Source organism: Indicator indicator, chromosome 9, assembly GCF_027791375.1.
Source record: "Indicator indicator isolate 239-I01 chromosome 9, UM_Iind_1.1, whole genome shotgun sequence".
In the NCBI taxonomy this organism is placed as follows: domain Eukaryota; kingdom Metazoa; phylum Chordata; class Aves; order Piciformes; family Indicatoridae; genus Indicator; species Indicator indicator.
The window spans coordinates 37980524-37999483 of record NC_072018.1 but is presented as its reverse complement, the minus strand read 5'-3'; the positions used below and the strand labels follow the sequence as shown (position 1 = coordinate 37999483).

The 18960-nt window shown below is 44.6% G+C and overlaps 1 protein-coding gene across 1 annotated transcript; it reads left to right on the top strand.

Annotated features, from left to right (window-relative positions):
* The first annotated feature begins 4094 nt into the window (after positions 1 to 4094).
* On the top strand, positions 4095 to 18836 carry PDIA6 (protein disulfide isomerase family A member 6). The gene is made up of 13 exons (XM_054383465.1): positions 4095 to 4145; positions 6656 to 6797; positions 7998 to 8055; positions 8862 to 8988; positions 9429 to 9535; positions 10871 to 11004; positions 12704 to 12818; positions 13701 to 13841; positions 15087 to 15171; positions 15251 to 15323; positions 16311 to 16469; positions 17538 to 17634; positions 18287 to 18836. Exons 1-13 carry the CDS (start codon positions 4112 to 4114, stop codon positions 18353 to 18355), a joined length of 1341 nt encoding a protein of 446 aa, XP_054239440.1. The 5' UTR covers positions 4095 to 4111; the 3' UTR covers positions 18356 to 18836.
* Positions 18837 to 18960: the final 124 nt, after the last annotated feature.

Genomic DNA, 18960 nt, shown 5'->3' with positions numbered 1-18960 from the left:
TCTTCTCCCTGGGTTTCAGCTGCTGCTGCTGCAGCTGGTGTTGGTGCTAGCCCACACTGCACTCCCCAACACTGATTCTGTTACCAGTGCCAGCAGCACTCACACTCCCCAGTGCCAGAGGTAGCATGATGAAAAATCCCTCTCATGGGTTTTATACCCTAGCCCAGGTTGCTCCTACCTTCTAGGTGATGTTTAGCACAATTGGGAAGAAGGTTGAGTAACATAGTCATATATATTTGGCACACACTCGATTTTCTTTGTTAGCATATTAAGGGGTGTCAACTTCAATATTAAAAGCTGCTTTGAAGTTGGGTATTTCTCTTAGAGCCCTGCTTCATCAGTTTTAGCCAAAACTGGACTGATTTTCATAAGGCTCCCTCTTTGGGAGGTCAGCTTCACGGATCTTCACTTAAACACCTGTTGATTGGAAATGACCTTGGTCCTGAAGCTACTAAATCAACTTGCCTTCCTGTCCCACAACAAGTTGGGTAGTTCACATGCACCCCATGACTACAGCCACTCAACAGGGAATCCCAACTCATGCTCATCTAATATCATCTTGGGAGTATCCCTTATACTGTATTTATTTTCCTGCTTACCCAGAGGCCTTTCCAGTTCTGTCCCATTGGAAGCTATCTGCACCTGATGGGTCAATATTTGGCTTAGCACAGACGTAAGACGAAGTGTAAAAGGTAAGTCACAATGACAGTTATCAAAACAGATTCCACCAACTTTGTAATCAACAGTAATGGGGGAAAAATTAAATCAAAAGCTAATCCAACCACCCCACTTCATGCTTTCCCTTAGTTCTATGCTGGATGGGCAACGTACTACAGATGCTGAGTACCTCAGACTATTAGCAAGACTCAGTCGTCCATGTCTGTGCTGGTTTGAGGCCAGACAGATCCTCTCTTGCCCCAAGAAGGACAAACAAATGACACTCACACTAACGGATTGGAGAGTGATGGAAAGTTTAAATGGAAAAGCAACTGGTGAAACTACAGAAAACTACAAAGCATAGTGCCAAAAACATCCCAAAGCGTACACAGTCCCTTACATAACACCCAAAGGCTTCCCAATTCTTCCCTTCTCCCACCTGAGGGTATACCCAAAACCCCCAGGGCTCCTTCTTCCCCCTCCCACTGCTAGGCTAGTCTCAGCCTGGCCAGGTCTGAGACAGCCCCCCCTGTCTCCTTTCTCCTCCTGGCATTAGGCCTAGACAGGCCTAAGAGGCCTTGAGACACTCCCCCACCGTTACCCAATAAGGAGCATCTCCCACAGGAGCAGAGAGGGAAGAAAGAGAGAGAGAATGACTTTGCAGATGGATTTATAGGGGGCAGGATTTATGGGTAGAAATACACTGTTTCCTGTGTTATTGGGTTGGACATTCAGGACACCAGAGGTGTAGTTTATGTGGCAGTAACAGGAGGCACCCAGCCTAAACTGCCACAACGTCCCATTGACACGTAACAGTAGCAGATGTAGCATCAGTCAGTTTGGTAGTGTCACCTGCCACCTTGCTTGTAGTTGCATGTTTAATTCTTCCAACTCAAAACTGAAAAGGACAAAGGGTCAGCACTTCCAGTGTGTGTCGATGCTGTGAGTTTCCTGTGGAGAGGCTTCGGGTGCTCTGACATCTCTCTCCTGCTGCATGTGTCATCTTATCTTGTCGTGGTTTTCCCTGATTTACTAGAAACTCAGCAGGCTTCACAGGGGGCTAACATTGCACGGGTGCAAAAATTAGATTAGCTGCAAAATGAGACAGAATTAACAAAATTAGCCTTAGTAGGACTTTTCACACTCTAAGTAGCGATATTGTAACCAGAAGTATCATTCTTGCAGACAGTCCAGCTCCACAAATGGTGATTCTTGGTCCAAGGTGCAATTCGAAGATATCAGGGAATCTATAAAAGAAAAGAAAGGAAAACTGCTCCATTTCACTTTACTGTGAACTGCATTCTAGATCTTAGTTTTGGAGTCAGAAGGTACCCAGAACTTGTAAAGTCAGGATCCTTGCGCTATCAGTTGGAAATCTGCAAAGCCCCTTCTCAACCTGCCCCTTCAACTACCTAATATATATTTTAAAACACAGGCTCATTAGCCTCTCTCATCAATCTCTGCAAAGTATCTTTCATTTGCCTTTTTATGTAGCCACGAGTCACAAGGTGTTTTGCCAGTAATACCACAGACGTTCATGCTGCAATGGAGAAACAGCATCTAAATCTCTTTCAGAGTCTCCATTCAAATAGTCTTCACTGAGGGACTGAAGCACCATGTGAACTCATTAAAATTCTTCACACACTTTGCCTGAAGGCAGCTCATTTTTCAAATACCCTGTACTGCTGCCCTGTTTTCACCATTATTTATCACTTTACTAGTATTTGTCTTGGTGTAGCCTTTATCAGCACTATGTATTTCCAGAACATGTAAAAGATGTTGAATTCTCCTGGTGTAGAATTGTTGCCTGTAGAAACCCACTAGGAAGTTACTGAGTCAGTAAAGAGCTGTGTTAAAAGGTTATTCAGCAATAAGCCCTTTGAGGTGTGCTGTAGTAGAGCCATTCCACATACTGTTGCATGACACTGATGAAAAAAACCTCACAACACTACCTCTATGCAGCTCAGCTCTATTTAGCTATTTCTCCCTCCCCCTAATAACTTTCTCTTTCAATTTATGTGCTGTGATACTATCCTTTTTGTTGTTATTGGTTTTGAGAATTTTACCTGGAACTAACGCAGTGCTAACTGCTCAACAGTTAACTAATCGTTACCTCAATACTGAATTAATGCAATGCTAACTGCTCAAAGTGTTGATGTTCACTTCCTTCATCATACTGGTAGAATCTAAGAAACCTACAAGAAATACTCATTCCTTTGGGAAGGGTGGTCTGCAAGGCAGCTCCTGTTTGCTTTAGGAGTATATTTAGCAAAATAAGAGGTGATTTTATCTTAAGATCTAGGAATAACCACAAACTTGAACCTACCTGCTCAGCAAGCTCTCCTTTTATAAATGGAAATGCCAGAGTGACAGTATTCTTAGCCATTCTGATTCAAATTTTATTTCCTCCATTTCTGAGACAACTTGAGCATGAAAACAGCTTCCTGTTCACACTACTGAGCTAACACTTTCAAATTCTTGAAAAGCAAGACTTAATCATGCTGGAAAGTCCCACTTACACACATGAAATAATGGGGGGTGTGGATGAGGGTAAAAAATTTTATTTCAATGCTACACAAAGTCCAGCTGCTACTACTAAAGTAAAAAAATTCACAGCTCACTTAATCTTCGAATCCTAGCTCAAAAAAAGCCTTTGTCCACCAATCACGTAGCTCCAATCACCAGTGCTCTCCTGCGATGTGCTCTTAAGGGAGGGAGCAACAACCAGCTTCTTCTATTAGTTGTTTCTAGAGCTTCTGAGCTGGGGTGATGATTTTTCATACAAAACAGCCACATAAACACCCTAAATTCCCAAGACTCTGTTGGATGACAGCAGTGTACGCAGGTTTCAACCGTGTTTGTCACGAGCATGCGCCAGCCCTCCCTTCCCTCCTAATTGTGTTTCTTTGGCCTGCAGTAGGTGGCAATTAGGCCAATTTCTCATTTTTAAACACCAAGCGTGAGACTCACAAGTGTTTTTCAAATCTGGATGCCTACATTGGTTTTCTCAGTGACATCATGAGAACGCCAAGCTATTGGCCTGCCCTCCTTCTCGAAAGCCTAGAGGCCTCCAACACCCCCCAGCGCCTGATGCCAGCAGCAGCTGAGGGCGCTCTGGCTGTGGCAGTACACTGCTAGAAGCGGGCGGAAAGTGTCTTCTCCGAGGCAGCCTGCAAACAGCGTTTATCAAGCACATCCCTGCCACTCCCTCCACCCTTAAACAGCCTAACCAGCCCCCAAACCTCACTCCAGTTCCGGCCTCCCCAAGCCTCCTCTTCAGCACCTCCTCTAGCCGCCCACGCCCCGCAGCGCCTTACGCGGCCGGCCCCCATTGGATACCCTAGAGCGCCAGCGCCGGCGCCACCAATGGGCGACGGCCACGGCATGGAACACGCTGCGCGTGGGCGGAGCGAGTAGCGTCTTTGCGGCGGCGACGACAGAAGGAGCGGCAGTCATGGGCGCGCGTGCCGCGAGCCGTCTCTGGTGGGGTAGGAGCTGTGTGCCGTAAGGGGAGGGGGGATGTTCCGGGAGGGAGCGACCGAGCTAGGGGGTCGTTCCGGGAGGGAGCGGCCGAGCTGGGGCTGGGCTCACAGGTGCCTGCTTGGGAAGGGCTCGGTCTCGGGACTGTGCAGGCCGCTCTCAGCGAAGACAGGCGGCATGTACTGGGGACAGTGCCTGCGGCCGCGTTTCGGCCACTGTCGGTCCGTTTTACCGCCCCCGGTTCCTCGGTGGTTACCGGTACGCGGGTGAACGGCCTAAAGACTCCAGCAGCAACAGCAAATAGCTAACCCCCCAGGTGTTTGTTCATCCTTCTAATAAAATCCCGTTGTGGTTTCGTGTAGCGGCGACGTTTCGCTTGCCTGGATGCCTTGGCCTGCGATTCAGTGCCGTAGGGGCAGCGAAAGTAGCGACTGCAGACAAAGAAGAACCCGGGGGAAGTTGTGCTCCCCCTCCCCTGCCGCCGGAGCTCGGTGCTGAATCAATCGGTGACGCCGCTGGGCAGTTGCTTCACGACCGCTTTAGAGAAGCGCCGACGCTGCGGGGAGCCCCGCACATGGCCGACACGGGAGAGCTCCGCTGCAGGGGGAGCGGGTATTCCGAGGAGAAATTTCACAGAGCAATCGTCATCCCGTAACGTTTTTTTTTCAAGCCTTAATATCAGGACAGATTTGTATTTTCCTGGCTTAGATGCTTGTAGGAAAATAATTTGCTTAAGATGAATTAAATCCTGAATATTTCACAATCAAAAGGAAAATTACACTGCCAGCTCATAAGTCATAGTTTAAAAAAACCCACCCAAAACCAGTGATAGGTGTCTAGCGGTGTTTTATCAGGTGTTTGCTCTGTGAATTCTCTTTAGCAGGCATTTTTGGATAAGCTAGAACTTATTTGAGAGAAGTGACAGAAACAGCTGCATGAACCCTGTTCTACTTCTGAGTATGTTCTTCCAGAGATCTCTAGGTGATGCCAGATTACACTGAGTCCAGTGTAATGGTCTTGTACCATCTAGAGGAAGGCTTCTGTCTTGAAACCTTGATTTGAAGGTTCAGGTAGTGTTTTCCATCCTCATTTTCTTACCCTATCAAGTGGCAGCTGCTGCTTCGGGTCACTATCATGCTGTGACAGGACAGCCACGGGCTGATGAAGTGCTGCTTGTGCGCAAGTGTGCTGAAGGGAGAGAGCCAATCTAATAACGTCAGTCTGGTAGTGGAGACCAACTAGGATCACCCCAAAACCAAAAAGGTTGTGTCCTAGGGCTAGAAGAAGCGATGAAGAGGGGGGTGCTGGCTTGCAGTATGATAGTTCAGTCCTGATCTTCTGGTTGAATAGCCTGAGAGGTATTACTTTTGTCAGTTTCTCTTGCCTACAGAACGGATGCAATGAAACTGGCTTTTCTTGGGTGGGACTGGTAAAGTGCAGATGACTCTGCAGTCTGTGTAACATGTGCTATAGAGTTTCTGCATCACTGAATTGTACCTTCCTCTTGTGTTCAATCTTGAGACAGAATGTGCAGCTTCCTATGCAAGTAGCCACTTGGGGTAAAGCTGCCTTTTTTTTGCCTAGTTTTGAATTTTGTGTCCAAGCTCTTACTTCGCCCCCCCGCCCCCCCCCCCAAATCTTTGGTGGATTAAAAAAGTATTTTGATGTGTGGATTTTGCTAAAAGAGATGCTTGTCATTTTTTATCAAGTAATCTCTCAATCTCTCTGTAGGTAGAAACAAGGATGACAAGGTTTTGGATGCAAACTCTCAAGCAATAATTAGATCCAGAAGTGGCCAGAAGTATGAAGCCTTTCTTAAGAGAAGGCAATCTCCTTGTACATTTTAATGATTCATTTTTGGTTCAGCATTCTAAGACTGCTTGAGCTGGTAACCAGAGAGGTTTAAGTGCTCTCCAGTCTATTGCTGGAGAGAGAAATCAATGGTAGACTAATATCCTCTTGAGCAAGAATGAAGTTGCTCCTTATTTACACTTCCAGTGCGTCAAGTGCTGGTTCTAAAATCAGTGTAACTGTACTAAAACTAATTGTGGTGGTCCGGCATGATGTGATCAAGAGAAAGATGGGTCTGAGCACCTGCTGTGTGGGAGGTGTGGACAATAGGCTTAGAAGTTTCTGTAAGAAAGAACTGAAAGAAAATGTAGCTGGCGTGGAGATCTGTGGCAGTACTGCTGCTCCGCTATACCAGTAGTAGTTCAGGTAGCAGTGCTGATGGGATCCTCTCTGGAGAGCCACAGTGGATGTGGTGTAACTCCACCTGGTTTTTAGGCACAGAGAAGGTATTACCTGAATCTGTGGCATTGGGACTTGAATGAGGAGGGGAAGAATATATCTTGCCTCGGCTGCTGTATTTTCTTGGTCAAAAGGAAACATCTTTCCTGTTTTGTTTTGTTTTACGTTCCCTTCTGATTTGCAGGGAGTTGGGAGATGGTCTAGCCATGGCAACAGGAGAATCATACGTGTTCTGCAGGAATGCTGATTGGTTTGCTGTTTGTTCTAGGCGCAGTGACCTGCACGTTATTCCTGGCAGTTAACGCTTTATATTCGGCCAGCGATGATGTGATCGAGCTGACACCAAATAACTTCAACAGGGAGGTTATTCAGAGTGAGAGCCTGTGGCTTGTGGAGTTCTATGCCCCATGGTAAGGGTTACAGCTGTGCACTTGTTTGCTCTTGTCCTGAAGGAGCTGGTGATCAGTCCAGGGTGTCATTCAGTTGTTGGCATTAGGGTTGTTGATTTGAAAGCCTCATGACTAGCAAAATAGCTGTAGTTAGGATTCCTGTTTTAAATACCTTTTTGAGGGAAAAATGAAGGAATTGATTTCAAGTTGGCAAATACTTGCAGTTGGCAACTACAAAACCTTGTGTGACGTTTTGCTGCTTAAATTTTTCTGCTGAAAGCAGTATGGAAAATGACTGATCAAGTGCAATAGATAAGCGAGAAGGTCCCTCCCTTCTGTCTTTGGGAACCTGATTCTGATGTGAGAGCACAGATCTTCACAGAATTCACACTGGGAATTTCCAGTTTCCATCGAAAAATACTGGTTTCGTACAGCTTAATTTAGCACGTCTGTCTCCCATCCTACTCATGTCCAGAGCATGGAGTCTCTTCCATATACATTCTGGTGATGTATATTTCATCTTTGCACAAATTTACTGTCTTACTGCTGTCCAAAGCTCCATGTTCTGGAAAGAGGGGCCTTTCATTTCAAAAGCCTTACTCTGGACTAGGGGATAGTTTACTGTGCCTCTCCTAATGTTGCTGCAGCTTCCTGGGCAACAGGAAGCTTTACTGAATAATGGCAATCAAGTGTAGAACAAGGACAGTAAATTGGCAGCTCCTCTTTCCCTGAAGGCTTGTGATGCTGTCATTATACAGTAGTTGCCAGTCAGCTGTTCGTCTTTTCTCCCAGACATGTCCCGGAAATGCTGTGCTAGCAATTCTTGGTAGTCAAGAAGTTACTTCTGGAATTTTTCAGACTTCATCACAGGTCTGCTCTAGCTTGCAATCAGACTAGTTGGCAAATAGGGATTTTGGTGCTCGTTTGCCTCTGTGTGAGGAAAGCCAGATAGCTGTTGAGATGTGTGCATGTGTGTGTCTGTGTGCACTTACATAATGCACGTGGACATTTCTGAAGCCTGAATGGTGATGTGAAATTGTGGCACAGCCTTTTCCCCTCTTCATGAGTTTATCTAAAGTCTCCTACAGCTTGCTCTAAGTGGCTGTTCTATAATTGCAAAGCCAATGAGACTGCTCTGTGTGTTGTGAGATAGTTGTCAGGTCTGAATGACAATGACAAAAACAGGTTTGTTGTGTTTGCTTTTTTTTTTTCTTCTAAAAGGTGTGGTCATTGTCAAAGACTAACCCCTGAGTGGAAGAAGGCAGCAACAGCATTAAAAGTAAGTTTAATCTTTCAAATGTGCTTGTGGCAATGGACTGTTTGTCATCTGGCTTAGGAAGTTGGAGGTAGGGTTTGGTCCCCAAAATTGTGTCACTTTAATTATACTTGCTCAGCCAGGGAAGTGGTCATCCAAAAGTGCTTAAAGTCAGGATTTTTGTGGCGTTTTCAATTTTATTTTATTTTTTAAAAGAAGCCATTGAATTTTAAAGGAAGGAATTGAGTTTTGTCCCTGTGAATTTCCATTACTGTTTTCCAGGGCTGCTTTTAGCAGTACCAGAAGGCATTACAATCCAGGCATCGTCCAAAATAGCGCATTTCTCTTTTCTGCCTCACTATCCATCACTTGCTTCTGAAGTGTAAGAGCAGCACAAATGAATATCTGAAAAGAGCTTTGTAAGCTGTTAGTGGTGACTGTTCCTTTAGTCGCAGAAAACTTGGTTTTGCTGAGCTCTGCCCTATGCAAAATATATTCCCCTTTAAAAAAAAAAAAGCCAAACAAAAAAGAAAGCCCAACTAAAAAAACAAAACAAACAAACAACCCACCATAAAGAAAAAAACAACCCCCAACACCACTCCCACCACACCCAAAAAACAACAAACCCGAACAACTGAACGTTCAGGTTGTCACGATACAAAAAGAAATGGGCATTTGCTGTTCTGTAGTTTAATGCCTTTGGGAGACTAACATTGTTCTTCTGGTGACAGTTCTCTTAGCCTCCCAATAACTCTTTCTCTAGCATGCGCAGAGTACAAAATGTGTTAATTCACTGTAGAAAACTTAGGGTTTTGTTTTCACTTCCACAGGGTGTAGTGAAAGTGGGTGCAGTAGATGCAGATAAACATCAGTCCTTGGGTGGACAGTATGGAGTCAGAGGGTTTCCAACTATCAAGATATTTGGAGCCAACAAAAACAAAGCAGAGGATTATCAAGGTGAATGTGATGCTCTTTCATGTGTTGCACAGATAAAAAATTCTCAGTTCAGTAATTATGGTCACTGTCAATGCTGTCTTGTGTGGCAATTCCTTCCTTTGTGGTGCTTGTGGTAACTGAGATACATGGGTGGGACTTGTTCTACCAAATTAGCGTGGGATGGCAGGCCCACCTCCAGTCTGTAGTTGTTGGTGGCAGACCAGCAGTTCCAAAGAATTATTCCTTCATTCCTGTCAGACTGGGAGCTCACTACAGTCTCCTGCCATCAGATAAGGTGGGTGCTTGAAAAGTGGAGTAGAGCAATCTGCTGAGCCAGTGATGTCCCACCACTAGTATCCTATCTGTCATAACCCAGTTCTGCTTTCCTTGACAAATCCTTAGAGTGAGGGGGTGTTAAGTTTCCAATGGAATCACTAATAGCTCCTTCTGCTGCATTGCAGGTGGCAGGACCAGTGATGCCATTGTTGATGCTGCTCTCAGTGCTCTCCGGTCCCTAGTGAAAGATCGTCTTAGTGGCAGGAGTGGAGGATATAGCTCTGGGAAGCAGGTATTTGAGGAACTGTGTGCTTGTTTTCATCTGGAGACTGTCCTTCACGAGAGATGGGAGCTCGTGCCCCTGTCTTGGTTCACCAAATAGTTGAAGTTGGAAGGCATCTCTGGAGGTTGTCTGGTCCAGTCCCCCTGCCCAGTGCAGGGTCAGCTAGAGCAGACTGCTTTGGGCTGTGTCCCATCAAGTTATATACTCCAAGAACCGAGACTCCAGATGAACTACACTCTTTGAGCAACCTGTTGGAGTGTTTGATCAGTCTCACAGTAGAAAAGTGTTCTATTATTTTTAAATTAAATTCCTATATTTTAGCTTATGCACTTTTTGTCCTGTCACTGGCCATTGCAAAGAGCCTGCATGTTCTTTATTCCCCTCCAGTTGAGTATACATGGATAAGATCCATGCTGAGCCTTCTCTTTTTCCTACAGAGCAATCCCAGCTTTTTCAGCTTCCTATCATATGTCAGATATTCAGAGTCCTTCATCAGCTTTGATCCTTGGTTGGACTTGCTCCATTGCCTCTTATACTGGGGAGCCCTGAGCTAGACACAGCACCCCAGGTGTTTCTTACAGGGCTGAGCAGATGAAAGTCTCTCCAGACTGGCTCTCATCTCTCTGTCTAGTGCAGTTCAGGAGGCTGTTTGCTTTGACACAGGGATGCAGTGCTGGCTCACATCCAGTTTGTCCACCATGACCCTCAGGTCCCTCTCTAAAAAGCTCCTTTCCAGCAAGTCAAGTCCTCAGCATGTACTGGTCCATGGGGTTGTTCTTCCTCAGGTGCATCAGGGACCCTTTGAGGACCCCTTTAGCCCCATTCTCCATCTGGTTGAAGTACCATTACCAGTCTAAGCTAGATGGAGGAGGTTGTTTTAATTTGGTAGTGTTCTGAAGCTGGCTTATGGGATTTCTCCCCGAAGGTAAATCGAAAAGCTTCTGTCTTGTACTGCTGTTTCTGTGTGGGGCAAATACACACCAGCATCTTCAGGAGAGCTGAGTGGACTGTGCCCTGTAGTGTGTGCTGCACTCATGCATTTGTTTTGCCTGCACATCAGGGCCCACTGGAGTGAAGTGGGCTGGAAAAGGTTTTTGTTCTTGGACAGGTGAGAGCATGAAGAACTGGGCAAGTTTCCCAGATCCTGTTAGTCAGTTTAACCTGCCTGGCTACTGCTTTGAAGTCCTGTGGCAGCAGTATCGTGGCAGTCCTAACATGGGAGAGTTGTATGACCGAACACTACGCTCCAACAAAGGCCATTTGGCATGACATGACATGCAGGAGGTGCCTTGTGTGGGAAACCAGTTCCTCTTCCTGCTGTTAGGGTCCGTTTGTGTCTTGCAGAGCCGAGACAGCGGAAGCGGTGGTAAGAGGGACGTGATCGAGCTGACCGATGACAGCTTTGACAAGAACATCATCAACAGCGACGATGTGTGGATGGTGGAGTTCTATGCCCCATGGTGTGGGCACTGCAAAAAGTAAATGAGGCTTTTCTGTTGGACAGTTGAATTCCCATTAGTGCTCACTTGTGTGGGATATCCCCTAAAAGAAATCTTTTATCTCTGGTGCAGCAGAAGTGTTCTGTTATGAATGTGATTTGTGGCAAAAGGTGAGTTAGGAGTAAAGTTCAAGGAGCTTGTTTTGAAAGATTGCAAGAAGCCGTTTTCGAAAAACTCGAACAGACTTTTCAACCAGACAGACCAAAGATAAAAGCGGTACTAGCTCTGCCTTGGAATGTGTGGATTTAAGATAAGAAACCTTGGGAACAGTGCATGTTTAAGGTGGGAGGCTTTTCATCAGACACTGTGAGAAAGATTACTTCATCCTTTGATCCCATCCTCCTCCTGAGCACCCCAGAACATTCTAAGAACTCATCATCATATCCCTGCCTTCTATCTAACATAAGCATGTTTAAGTAAATGAGATAGCTATACAAGAAGAAAAAAAAGCTATTGCTGTTGCTGTGTTTTTGTCCCTTTTTCTCAGCCCAGCGTGCTGCTTTGCTTGCCTTTATTCCCAATAAAATTTTAAAATATATTTTTATATATATCTTTATATATATTATGCAATATATATAATATATATTATATTTTTATTATGTAATAAAATATATATATTATATATTATATATTTTTTTAAAGATATTTTTTATATATAACAATTTTGGTGCGTGGCCAGGAATTTTTCTCTATCTTTCGGCCTCATTTGAAGGGGCGCCCCTGCCGGAGGTTCTGGTGGCTTAAGTGTAGCTTTGGAAGATGGGAAATCAGTGTTTTCTGAACCTGAATAAGAGCAAGCAAAAAAATTTTTTGTTCAACTTGCAATACGTTATCCCTTGTAATACTTTGTGCATGAAGATCCAGATGAGGGTGAGTAAAATTGTATTCCGTCCGGGTAGGGAGATTACAGCTACTCGTGTTTGTGTTCGGCTACCTATTTGAGTTCCGAAGCAATCGCGGTTTTGGGATCTTTTAGTTGTGGCTTCTGTCTGAGCTGTTTGCCACAGCTGTGACCCTTGGTAACGGGTCTGTGAAAGATTGAAGCTTAAGAGTATTCGCGGGCAGAAGCTGGGATCCTTCCACTTGCATGAGTTTTGTGGGTACCTATGAAATAGCATTCGCGGGTGGGAATTACTGAGATTCTTTCACTTGCATTAATATTTGCGGTAGCCATGAGCCAAATTAATTAAGAAAACGGGACAAAGGAGAAAGCAGTGTAGGATTACATCCACTTAGGGAGGTGCCAATGGGGGGGTGCCCAGGGAGGAATAGGATTTGTGACTGTATCTCTTAATACATCAGATGTGCGTAATTTCAGGAAAGAGTTGGGTGCTTTGTTGGATGACCCTTTAGGTGTAGCTGAGAGATTGGATCAATTTTTGGGTCCTAATACATATACCTGGAAAGAGGTGCAAGCAATTTTGAGTATTCTATTTACTGCAGAGGAAAGAAATTTGATCAGACAGGCTGGAATGAGGATATGGGAGAGACAAAACCAAGGGGGACCACCAGGATATCAGAAGTGGCCTAATCAAGATCCTGGGTGGGACCATCAAAACCTAGCTGGCATGCTCTGCAGAGACTTTGTGTTTTGTCCTGAGTGTTTTTTTTCCCTGCTGAGATGTGGTATGCTTTTGCTAGCTCTAAGAGAGCTCAGAGTACTGGTGCTGTCTTTCAGCCTGGAGCCAGAATGGGCAGCTGCTGCCACTGAGGTGAAGGAACAAACAAAGGGAAAAGTGAAGCTGGCTGCAGTAGATGCAACAGTCAACCAGATGCTCGCAGGCCGATATGGGGTGAGTGTGCTCTGCAGTGCTTACAGCTTGCTTTCCAGCCCTGGTAGGTCAGGTTTTCCTTTAGTACTTACTGAACCTGTTCCTCAATCTGGTGCCAGTTAAAAGTTTTGTGCTAAAAGTAATGTTAAGTGATACTGCATTTTCCACAACTAGTTTGTTCCTGAATGTTAGTAACAATGTAGACAAGTGGGGTGAGAGGAAAGGAACAAAATGCAGATGTTGCTGATGGAAAAGGATATTTATGTTCATAAGATCTTTTACAGCTGTATCTGAGGTGTGAGGGTTCTCCTCTCAGACAGCTTGTTTGGCTGTGCATCTCCAGAACCCCAGCAGGTACCCATACATCCTGAAGCTGGTTACCAGCGATCACTGGCAGTGTTAGCTGTCCAGACTGTGTTCTGCACGTGGAGGGAACTGATTCTTCAGTTTTAATGCAGTGCAGGGAACTTACTGAGTGCTGCTTAGTTCTCCTGTGAGCTGGCAGTTGGTAGGATCCCTGAACAAGTTTTACCAGCAGTGTAGCAGAGGGACCTTAAGGGCCCCTTGCCGCTCTGTAGGCGGCACAGTGCTGTACCTCCACAGACAAAGGGGACAACTGTCTGATAAATATGGAGTCCTCATGGTACTTCAGCCTGCAGTGCTTGGTGTGTCTAGAGACGAAACTTGAACAGTGTTTTAGTGTGTGTTGAACTTGTTTTGAATTTTGGATGTGCAGGAAGCTACAAAATTGTTCAAATTCAGTTAGAACATGCTGTGAGACTTCGTTCATGTAGATGTTAAATTCCCTCCTTTCTTTCAATCTAGAGCACATCAGAGTAGCAGATAACTTCCACCATAAATACTCTGATTTATTTGAACTGATGGCTTAAATCTGTCTTGCAGATCCGTGGATTTCCCACCATTAAAATCTTTCAGAAAGGAGAAGACCCTGTCGATTATGATGGTGGGAGAACTCGGTCTGATATAATTTCTCGTGCTCTGGACCTGTTTTCTGATAACGTACCACCACCCGAGCTCCTGGAGGTACCTCTGCATCACTCTCTCAAATTGCTTTTCCATCATGTCCTTTGCAGCAGTTCTTACATGACTGGGATTGTAGATAAAGCAGACTGGGTGTGCTGCTTGTGCACTGGTGTGCCACAAAGTTGAGCATGGGCACTTGGATTGTTCAGCTTTCTGTTACTTTGGTTCTGCAAATCAGTTGTTGACTGAAAGTGTGTCAGAGGTGATACAGTGAAGGCACTGACAGCAATTGTACCAGGGAGTCTGAACAAAGTTTGGGTTCTGTGCCCCATCTTTTTTTTTTTTAGAAGAGGGCAGGGTTTTGTTGTTTGTAAGCTGTCTATTAGGAGATGTACAATGACTTCTCTTGCTTGCTGTCCAAAAAAGTCCACCCTCTGTATGGTGACTTCGAGTTTCAGATTGAAGTTGATAGATTCAAAATGGTCATTAGCTGTCTCCAGTGGGGTGCATGCAAGACAATCCATTGGTATGGAGGAAGGGGGGGAAAAAAGCACCAACCAACCAAATGCAACCCGATAAAAAAACAAACCAGCCCGCCCTGCTACTGTTAATCAACTTACAGAGATGTTTTTTAATGGTGTTCACTTAATCCTTGTCACTCTCTTGCCAGGTCTATTGTCTGTGTGCTTTATGATGTGCATAATGTCAGCGAATGTGTATTATTAATAGCAGCAAACGTGTATCACTCGTGTACATATATTGGAGCTGTATGTTTAGAAGGTTTTTTACTAGTAGGGGTGCACAGTCAAAGTCTGGAGACGACTGGTGTAGATAAAGGGCTTGATTCCTTGTTTTTTAAGGTAGATCACACAAAACTGGTATTGCTGTTAAAAGCGGATGAAATGTCCTATCCATCAGTAAGTACAGCAGCCTGCTGGCTCTTCTTACCCTAGCAGTGCTGTGAGTGAAGCCTGTAGGTATGTCTGTAAGTCTGGAGGTGCCATTTCCAGTCCTGGCCCAAGGACAGCAATTGTGAGCACTGACTGACCCCTTGTGGTGCTCTCTGTGAGCCTTGCTCCTTGCTTTCCTGCTTCTGCAAACCTCAACAGATGGCTTTGTGAACTTTCTGTGATTAGCTTTGTGTTGGGAGACCAGTGAAACAGAAGAGGCTTGTAAGCTTTTGTGTCAAGTTGTTTCAGTGCTTCTTACCTTGTAGCATGGAATTGACAGGCTGTTGGAGGGAAGTGCCTTCACTACTGGGTAGCTGAGCCTTGCTCTCACTGGCTTTCTGCTGTATTCTCCTAGATAATTAATGAAGATGTTTTGAAGAGTACTTGTGATGCTCATCAGCTCTGTATCATTTCTGTCCTGCCTCATATTCTTGACACAGGTAAGCATATGAGCAAGTAGACTTCTGTAAAGCATGTAGCTATGGTTTTGAACTTGTTGAAATTCTGTCTATCAAACAGGAGCTTCAGGGAGGAATTCTTACCTGGATGTCATGTTAAAAATGGCTGAAAAATACAAAAAGAAAATGTGGGGGTAAGTGTCCCTGTAGACTGGTTGTCATGGAAAAGATGCAAGCATTTTTAGAAGTAGGGGGAGGTAATTTGTGTGGCAGCAGTTCACCTGCAGATACGAGGGGTGCCTTGTTCAGCATTGCCTGTCTTGGTGTCTCACTGACTGTAGTAGGGGAGAGGGATGCTGTGGCTTTAGAATAAAGTGAAGGGTGCTGCTTTTAATCCACCTGTCAAATCCTGCATTTACAAGTGACATTCAAGCACTAACGAGATCAGCTTAAGCCATCTTTTTACTTTTGCTGGTGGCTGAGTCTGCCAGTATCACTGAGTTCTTTAAAAAAATAACTAAAAATTGCACTTTATTGACAAAGTTTCATGCTCTCACAGAGTCAGGCCATCATGGTTTGCCTTTTCTCCTCCTCTCAAGTGGAGGTTAGGATCTCTGCAACTTCTCTAGGAAGTGAGACAGCTGACTGCTGTGGAAAGGGGACCCAAAGGCTTGAAAGCCTGAGGGAAAATCCTGAGGCTGGATGATTCCAGAGGACTTGCAAAGCATTAGAGGAACTGAGACCTGACCAGTGAGGAACTAATACTGAGTGAAATCCTGGTCTTGCAGTCTTTGGCCAGAAATCCTCTCCAGTGGGATTTGGGCAGTACTTCATCATGTTTTAGATAGCTGACTTAAGCCAGTTTAAAACACCGCCTGACACAGGCTAAAGTGTAGAAATTTGTTCAGATTGGTAACATAGTTCTGTCCCTGGACCCCTTCATGGCTGTCCTGCTGCACCTTCCTGTGGCTGTGAGCATGGCGCTAGTCTAGAGGTGCTCTTGAGGGACTTTCTTCTGTTACATGGTTGAAAATTGGGACCCTTTCCCTGCTGACTTCAGTAAGAGTTGACACTGTCAAGGGCAGTTCAGAGCCCATCCTGAACTCTGCAGAGCTGCAAGATTCAGAATGACTGTAGTGCCTATCCTAATTATTAGTTTTGTATTTTATCTTCTCCTCGAGGTGGTTGTGGACAGAAGCAGGTGCTCAGTCAGATCTTGAGAGCTCTTTGGGGATTGGAGGCTTTGGGTATCCAGCAATGGCAGCTGTTAATGCTCGGAAGATGAAATTTGCCCTTCTGAAAGGATCATTCAGTGAGCAAGGGATTAATGAATTTCTCAGGTATGAAATCTTTTAAGTGACTTTCTGTAACTGGGGCTATGACTTCAGACTAAAATCTCTTCTGGATCAGACGAGATTTATGTAGTTCCAAGAATTAAGACAACAGGCCTTCACTGGAGTAAGGGAATGATTTCAGTGGGGATTGCAACTAATGAAGCAGACTATTGGTTTGTGGTAGGCAGAATTAAGAAGCTGGCCTTGTAGGCTTAAATGGTAATTTTAGCACAACTTCTGAAAACAATTTGAAAACAGGAGTGAGCTTTGGTCTCTGTGGTGGGTTGAAAAAATTGTAAAGGCATAGCCTAAAACTACCACAGTCTCAAAATATTTTGGTTCTCTGTTGACCTAAACAAGCAGCGTGGGCACAGCTGCTGCAGGTGGCTGTGAAATTGGTGCCCTGTACATGGCTTTTGTAATCTAGCAGGCAGTCTCAGCACTGCTGGCCAAAAGAAAGGGAACTGGCACTGCGAAGAGCATAAAAATTGTAGCCTCCACCTAGGAAGGAGTGTGTTTATTCGTTTTATTTGACTCTGATACAGTGTGAAGGATTGTCTTGTCAGGATGTTAATGTTGAGCTTTTTGAGCAAAGCTAGCTGACGGTGGACTATAACAAAGAAGAAGCTGTTACTTCCTACTGCTTGTAACCCCTGGAGGCTTCCTGTCCACAGCAGTTCACTGGTGACTGGTAGCAACAGTTGCAAGGGGCCTCTGAAATTGCATTTTAAACTCCCCTTTGAGTTGCCTTAACTGATAAACAGCAGAGTTAAAGGGGCTGTGTTTGTCCATGACTGCTACAGTGCTGAAATGTGAAGTGGGGTAACTTGCACAGTTGGTCTGTTTGGATCCAGTTATGAATTTGCAGTGTTGCTTGAAGAGCCCTATCACTTTCTGCTTATCACTTGGACAAGCTTTTGCTTCTGGACAGGTTAGATTGCTTCAAGAAATGAGATCTCAAAGTTAGCTTCCTTTTGGTTGAAGCAGGCACTGTTCCAGGTGAATGGAGACTGCAGAAACATCTTAAATTTAACTTTTTTTTTTTGTGGTTGGTTGGTTTGTTTCTTTTCTCAGGGAACTATCTGTTGGTCGTGGCTCTACAGCACCAGTGGGTGGTGGAGCTTTCCCTAAAATTCATTCCGTTGAACCTTGGGATGGCAAAGATGGTGAGGTAAGAGGTGTTCCATCTCTAGAAGTGATGATGATCTGCTAGGTTCAGAAGTGACTGGACAGAATAGTTAAGAACTGTCAAGGTGAAAATTCATGTGGCAAGTTCTGTTCATGCTTTACCACCATCTAAATCCTGCCACTGGACCAAACACCGCTCACCTGATGTTGTAGCTAGGTACTACTGCTTGTCTGTTAGGATACAGTCTGAAAGTTGAATTTCTTGAGGCTGGACCTTTGCTAAGTGAGGGTGGTGGTAGTGCATGTATTCAAGAGCTGAAAGCTGTGGAGGCTTTGCTTCTGCAACCTGCTGACCTTGCCGTCTTCATGCCAGAAAGTGTGTAAGGTTATAGCCTGTGTAATAAATAACACAGAGATTAAGTCTGTTCTTAGGGTTCAGCAGAAGGAATGAAAACATAGAATATGGAAGTAGTTTTGTTACATAGTTGATCTGTATTTGCCTCTATCTGGAATGTTTTTATTTGTAGAAAGCAACCTTTTAGTCTAAATTCTGATCTGTTGTACTTAATACACTGAGTTTTTGCCCAAGAGCTGACAGGAGAGACCTTTACTTACAAGACCAATTCAGCTTTTTCCCGGTCGGTGATGACCTGAAATTCTTCCAAGTGTGTGCTTAAAACCTTCCCTCTCCACAGCTTCCAGTTGAAGATGACATTGATCTCAGTGATGTGGATTTGGATGACTGGGATAAAGATGAGCTGTGAGGTCTTCAGGAAAGTTCTTTTCTTGGGAGAGTTTGTGCAGCAGTTTGCAGCCTGGTTCACAATCATATGGGTATTCCAGTGGCCTTTTCATGGAGAAATAGCAGCTGGCACACCATGCTGTTTGATGCACTGCAGCAGTGAGAACTGTACACATCTCAAGAAAACAGTGCAGAAATTCTATGAATTGTCATAACCAGTAAACTTGATTGTATTCTGTGTAACAAATACTTTGGGGACAACATGGGTATTTCTTTGAACATCTTGGGGTTTTATTTTGATGGTGTGCCAAGTGTTACTGGAAGCTGTTAGTGTAACCAATTCTAAATATTTTTTTTTTAATGGAGGTGGAACTTTGTCGGCATCTGTTTGAATTAAAGAATAAAACAATATTTTTGACACACAGTGTTAAGTCTTGTACAGAGTAACAAAGGTAGAGGTGATAAAAACTATCCCAGTTCGGATGACTCTTGAACTAGACTTAGAGAGACTGGTGCAGAGGGGAGTCCTAACCCGTTCCCTTCTGTGAGTGGTCTTGGTCTGGCCTAAAGCCTGGTCAGACAATTTGAGCTGAAATGCTCTTTAGTCTTCCTGTAACTGTTCCTTCT

Excerpts from the sequence above, each read along its gene's own strand:
- PDIA6 (XM_054383465.1), top strand. The coding sequence starts at position 4,112 with ATGGGCGCGCGTGCCGCGAGCCGTCTCTGGTGGG. Across the intron at positions 15,172-15,250 it reads GCCTCATATTCTTGACACAG|GAGCTTCAGGGAGGAATTCT; the intron begins GTAAGCATATGA and ends TCTATCAAACAG. Across the intron at positions 15,324-16,310 it reads TACAAAAAGAAAATGTGGGG|GTGGTTGTGGACAGAAGCAG; the intron begins GTAAGTGTCCCT and ends CTTCTCCTCGAG.